Source organism: the organism of the source record quoted next, unplaced genomic scaffold (genome assembly GCF_019419815.1).
Source record: "Pyrus x bretschneideri cultivar Hongxiangsu unplaced genomic scaffold, Pyrus_bretschneideri_v1 Contig9, whole genome shotgun sequence".
In the NCBI taxonomy this organism is placed as follows: Eukaryota; Viridiplantae; Streptophyta; class Magnoliopsida; order Rosales; family Rosaceae; genus Pyrus; species Pyrus x bretschneideri.
Window position 1 is genome coordinate 253155 of NW_025999831.1, and position 6509 is coordinate 259663.

Sequence of the window (6509 nt, forward strand, 5' to 3'; positions counted from 1 at the left end):
ACCAATAAGCAAAATGCGAGCTGTCTCCAGGATATGACGATTTTTCCTTTCCACCACCCCATTTTGTTGTGGGGTATTCAGACAGGTAGTTTCATGAACAATTCCACGATCTTGTAGAAACTGAGATAACTTAGAATTTATGTACTATCCACAATTGTCAGAACGCAAAACTTTAATATCAGATGAATATTGAGTTTTAACCATCTGAAGAAACAAATGAAACACATTATATACCTCACTTTTATTTTTTAGCACATACAACCACGTCATACGGGTTCAGTCATCCACGAAAGTAATAAACCACTTAATTCCCAAAGTAGTACTAACAGGGGAAGGCCCCCACACATCAGAATGTACTATTGTAAACGAAGAAGATCTTCTATACATATTTGAAGGGAATGAAACACAATGACTTTTGGCTAAAATACATACTTCACACTTCAATTCTCATCACGTGGCAGTACAGTATAGGCCCGCTCCCTGGCTTTGATACCATTGAACAAATTAGGTAACATATGCTTCAAAAAACCAAACAATGCATGCCCCAAACAATGATGCAACAACAATACCTGCAATAGATTACTATCACGAGACACACGAACCAAATTAGCTCTTCCAGGAACCACGTTATCCACATAATATAGCCCCTCTCACTTAGTGCCACGCCCAATGATATTCTTTGTTTGAATATCCTGAAGCAAGCAAAATAAAGGATACATTAGTACAACACAATCCAATTGTTCAATGACTTGTGATATAGACAATAAGTGATGAGACAATGATGAAACAAATAAACAATTATATAAGGGGAGAGAGAGGGTGTAAGACAAACTGTTCCTGCTCTAACAACAGGAGCAGCAGTACCATTGACAGTTGCCACATACTTTTTATGAGGATGGTTCATGGACTGAAACAAAGTTCTATCATACGTTATATGATCTGTTGCATCGAAATCTAAAATCCAACATGTACTAGTCATTGTAATAACAATCTACTGCACAACAGTCACTACACACTACACAGCACTGACAAAACAGCAAGTACGCACAATATTGATACACAACAAACTCCGCAACTGCAACCAACAATTGCAGGCAACCACGCGGCACAATTCTGCAATTCTAGCAGTAGACACGCTAATCCACGGACAGAAATAACTAGCACAAACTGTAGCCCACGGTATAAGAGAACAATTCACACGTTGCAAGTAGCAGCAAGCAGCCACAAATCCCTTTTTCCCAAAAAATTGCAGAACTTGCAGACAGAATTTGCACACTGATACACTGGAACAAACTGGTACACGGATAGTGCTGCAGACAGAAGATGAAATACTAGTACTTAACACGCACAGCACGATACTCGAGAACAATTCAAGTGCAGCACGGCACAAGAATTGTAGTTATACTCACTGCAACAAACTGGACATCAAGCAGCAAAAAATGAGAAGGATTCTCTACCTTCTTAATCTCTCTATCTTTTCATGTCCTTCTATTTGAACGGTCACGGTTAAGTCACGTCAACATCTTATATTGATTTTTTTATAGAGATAATAAGACAAAAAACAATGTGTTAGAGGAGGGGATGAAAGGAAATGAGAATAGAAGGGTAACGAATCCTCCTCCGCAAAAAATTGTCACAACATCAGTAAACAACTCCTTGTTAAAGCCAACCGCAGACGGCAATTTTGATTACGGCCGCACTGTAAACAGCAGTAAATCACGGCAGACAGCCCTGTTACACCGGCAGAACTTGAAGTCACTGCAGCAGATACGAATACTATTGCCTAAGCCAAATTGTATACGGCACAGCAACAACAGTCACACAGTACCCCAAACAATATACTACCCACGGGATTAAGAAAAAGGTACTTTGACAATTGATGCAAAGCAATTGTATACTAACAATTGCACAATTTTTTATTTATTTTATTTTATTTTTAAGGAAACCTCGATGGTACAAGGGAATACTTTGAATACTTTTTTTTTGCACAACAATTGTACATTGCAAAACCCACAAGCGCAACAATACCATTAAACGAAACGAAGCTTTGATACCAAGAAGAAATACTTTGAATACTACGTTATATTATTCATCATCTAGGGTTTACAAATATATAGGCACACATACCTTATTTTACAAGGAAAGTAATTACAAAGGATAACGAAACTAAATTCTAAAGATTACATATCCTAATCCTACCTAAAATAGGACTCCAATAATTTTTACAATTAAGACTCAAATCAACAATATATATATATATATGTGTGTGTGTGTGTGTGTGTGTGTGTGTGTATTTTTTCAATTAAGATGATAACCTTTCTTGGATAGAGAACCGAGAAGAGTGTGTGTGTGTGTGTGTGTATTTTTTCAATTAAGATGATAACCTTTCTTGGATAGAGAACCGAGAAGACACACCTGCAAACAAGTTTATTTATCTTTGACAAGCAACACTATTTACATATTTATTCTCAGGTTATAACAAGTTTGATGTTGAAAGGAAGATTTAGAGAAGGTAGTTTTCTTATTAGTTAGGGTTTCTACAATGCGTGTCGCATTCTTTACCTAAATAAGTTTATATGCTTGTCAGATTAGTCATGAAAGCTCACCATCAAATTAAATGAATGGTAATGAAAGCAGAAAACACGAGACAAAAAATCGAAGTTAACATTAAACTTGACATGGATTACCACAACCATACGACTACCACGTAAGAAGAACACAGGGGAAACAAAAGAACATAAAAACAAAAGTTGAGAAACAAACAAACACCCACATTAGACAACAGACTGCATACTTTTATTTTAGACCACTTTTGTAGTACCTTCAAAGCTAATTGGCAAGCTAGTTAATCACCATAAGTGATAATGCTGTCCATAATCTTGGCCACCACCTCCTTAGAATCCCTCAGTTTTTTTATGCTTTTGTTAAGCTTCTCACGCTTTACTGCCACTGCCGGCGACTCCTCCAGCATCCTCTCGATTCCCCCGCCGTAAGGCCCCATCAACTCATTCACAATCTCAGCTTCCATCTCTGTGTTCACAAGGTTAAAGACAGACAGCTGCAAGTGCAATGCCATGGAGTCCACAAGCCTCCTCAAAACAACCTTCCAGTAGGCAATCATTCTCATTTTAAGGTCATAAGCTTGAGCTAACACAAGGGGGTGCTTCCTCAGAACACCGACTTCCACTTCCCCGATGCCTTCTATATCTATGATAGAAGGTTTCTTCTCATCAGCTAAGACGCCGTGAACGAATTCATTTTGACTAGTCATCAATTTGTTGCATTCGGAAACATAATCACCATCACATGTATAATCTGTCAGCTTTTCCATCTCTACAAGCTCCAGCATCCACTTGATTGACCTTTCCTTCATCTTGGCCATTAGATTATCGCCGGCACGTCTTGCTGACAGCTGCAGCTGATGATAGTTCTCCGTATAATGCATCAACACAGAAATAACCACCTCTTCAATGTAGCTCCACACTTTCTCCACAAATGCAATCGGAATACTCGAAATTTCATTCACTTTTCCCTGCAAGATAATGAGGAAAGCATTGCGCGGAAGAAAGTTCGGAAGTGAAATACCTTTGGCCTCCTCCAAGATCTTGATCTCCTCCATCAAGAAGTTGCTCTTTGCATCAGTCTCAGCACGTCTGTGAAGTTCACCAGAGTACAGGTTGAGCATCTCAAACAATCTAGCAGTGCAGTGCATGCGACTGTCTTCCGCGTACTCCTCAAATTCTCCTCTCAAAAGAATCTTCCTAAGCGATTCCTTAGCCAAGCCAATGATTTGCATAAAGGCCGTCATGGCCTGGGGAACAGATGAAAGACTCTTCGGCATTTTATTCAGTTCCATAATGCAGAAGTTCAGCCTGTCATTGATCTTCTTCACTATATCGGGTATATTTCTTGCTATGCTGTTTGCTTGAATTTGGACCAGCTTCTGTGCTAAAACTGGAATACCGACAATGGACTTGTCAATCTTCGAAAGCAGGGGATGGGTTTGAAATAGTTCATGAGCCATCGCTGCTGCCTCCTCATAAGTTTCGTCACCAATCCTGTTCCTTACACAGACATAACCAAGACCAATGTTTACATCATCTCTAGTGACCTTCTCAAGTAGTCCCTCCGGTGCCTTGTCCACTTTCGTAACCACAGCGAGCGTCCTCTCACCAGTTTTATCTACACTTTGTGACATCCGGATTGACTCACACGTAGTAAAATCCACCGTAGCAGACAATACATTCAGAATAATACTTTCTTCCGGCTTAATATACTCCATGATCATATCTTTGATCTGATCATAAATATTTTCAGGTTGGCCATGGACCGGAACCCTTGTGATTCCCGGAAGATCAACCATAGTCAGATCCGGAACCCCATTCTTCTTCACCAACAAAGTAAGTGGCGTGTTCGAAATTCCCTTACCTCCTCCCGCAATAGAATTAGTAGCTTTCACAATATCTTTGGCGATATTGTCTTCATCAGTACGATCAACTCTGCCATTGTACTCCAAGGAAAGTTCAGGCTGAGGACTCGAGTGGTGTTCCAGCCTCATAATAAGAGGCACTCTCGTGCAGATGCCTTGGCCCCGAGGGAGGCTGATGCCGGCCAAGGATTCGAGCACGCTAGACTTCCCCGATGACTGGTCTCCGACCACCACAATCGTTGGCAGCTGAATGCCTTCATCCATCACCATCAAGCTGCGTAACTTGTCTACCGCATCCAGAAGAGGGCGGATCTTGTCGTTGTAGGACGACACAATGGGTGCGCATTTGAGAGGTACTGCGTCTAGTTCTGTCTGAACCATGGCGAGGGAGCTGTCACCGTTTAAAACTGTGGAAATCGATTCCATTTGCCTTCGTCCTGCCGTTCCTGAATTATAGCAAGTCAAAATAATGGTGAAAAATCTTGAGAGAAACCGAGATAATTTCAAGCTTAGCTAAAGAATTGAGGTTCTCTGGCAGCTTACCCTCCAGTTTAGAACATTTTTTTACTATGAACGTTTTCAGGTAAGGGAAAACACCACTTTCGTGAACCAGTTGGAAACGAAGCCTTTCTTTCCAATGCTGCATTTCCACAAACTCAAGAGTCTCTAATACCCGAAAAGGCAAGTTACACTCTCAATAAAACTCAGCACCAATTCGAAGATGGAGTAAAATGTTCTGTATTGAGTTTATGACTTAATGGAGTAAAATGTTCTATTTATAGCTACTGCTATATATCATTCTTTGCCCTTAAGCAACTTAACTGACTCTCAATCAACAATAACAACACATCTAACAAAATGTTACTTTTTCGACATATTTGGACCTTTTCATTTTAACAAATAACACGCATCATTTTTTACACAAAATGAAAAGCAAGAATTTTAAAGCTTTTGTCTGGAAATTAACAATGAGAAACAACCAAAATTAAAGTTGACAAAAAGAGTAGAGAACTTAATTCATATCGAATCTACCTTTATGATAGTGCTCCAGAGAAATTGAAAAGGATGGAGGGTTTTTGAATTTGGTATTTTTTTTGTGTGGAGAAAAGTGGAAGAGAAATAACCTTTGAAGATTCCTTTCTGAGTTTTCACATTGGGAATTGGATCCGCTCCGAATCTTAGTGTCTGGAATCTGTCGATCAACCAATTTGGACCGCTGATTGGTGTGCAAAAAAAATCAGAGTCATTCATTGTGTGTGGTGGGCCATGAATATAAATTAATGGAGACCGTTGGTTTCAATTTGTGCGGCCCAAATTGATTGATGCACAGACTCTAGACACTAAGGTCTGGAGCAGATCCAATTCCTTCACATGGTGGAAATTTTGTTTCACTTTTACCATGGTAAGACCATAGATCATGGATGTTGACATGGTTGGACAGATGTCGAATCATTGTGTCCTTGGGGCCCCCACTGTCAAAGAAAAAGCAGTCACCATGGGCATCCGAGCGGAAAGAGAACCCACAATAGTATAAAGATTTTGCATCACACTCATAGCTTCGACATCAATCATTTTCCCTCCTTGCCGATGTTCTTTATATTTTACTTTCTATCTTGATAAGTTATTTGTAGATGACATTTTCTGAGAATCTCTTGGGTGTCGTATGCATGCTACATCACTTGTGTGTGTCAAAACACGTATAAACATTATTTCTTTCAATTGAGATTTAAAATTAAAAGTGTTGGAAATTTTGAGTAGAAATTTCATTGTCCCACATTGGTTACTACCAAAAGGTTTCCTCATTTTATAAGGCTTTGTCCTTATTAGAAAGTGATTAAAGTGATGGACCATGGAGAATAAAATTGGGCTCAACCTTGAGTTTGGACTTTGGAGTGTGCTAATTAATTGATAATTAATATATAATTAATATATATAGTTAATTATCAAAAGATGGGCCTTAGGCTCGGGCTCTCATAATTAAATTAATAAATTAATTATTTTTAATTAATTTCAAATTTAATTTTTAAATTTAACAGACTCATCTTTTTAAATGAAGTTTGAAGCGATGGAGGAACGCCTC

At 39.0% G+C, this 6509-nt stretch overlaps 1 protein-coding gene across 2 annotated transcripts; it reads right to left on the reverse strand.

Annotated features, from left to right (window-relative positions):
• Nucleotides 1–224: 224 nt before the first annotated feature.
• Nucleotides 225–5223, reverse strand: LOC103944357 (dynamin-related protein 4C). Of its 2 annotated transcripts, XR_007255392.1 has the most exons (4): nt 4973–5223; nt 2822–4875; nt 570–692; nt 225–480 (listed from the first exon to the last, which is right to left on the reverse strand). XR_007255392.1 is itself a non-coding variant. In XM_009354792.3 (3 exons), exons 1-2 carry the CDS (start codon nt 5073–5075, stop codon nt 2846–2848), a joined length of 2133 nt encoding a protein of 710 aa, XP_009353067.2. In that variant the 5' UTR covers nt 5076–5223; the 3' UTR covers nt 225–692; nt 2822–2845. The 2 variants fall into 2 exon arrangements, 1 of the variants encoding a protein (XP_009353067.2); XM_009354792.3 differs by having other exon boundaries at nt 225–692.
• Nucleotides 5224–6509: the final 1286 nt, after the last annotated feature.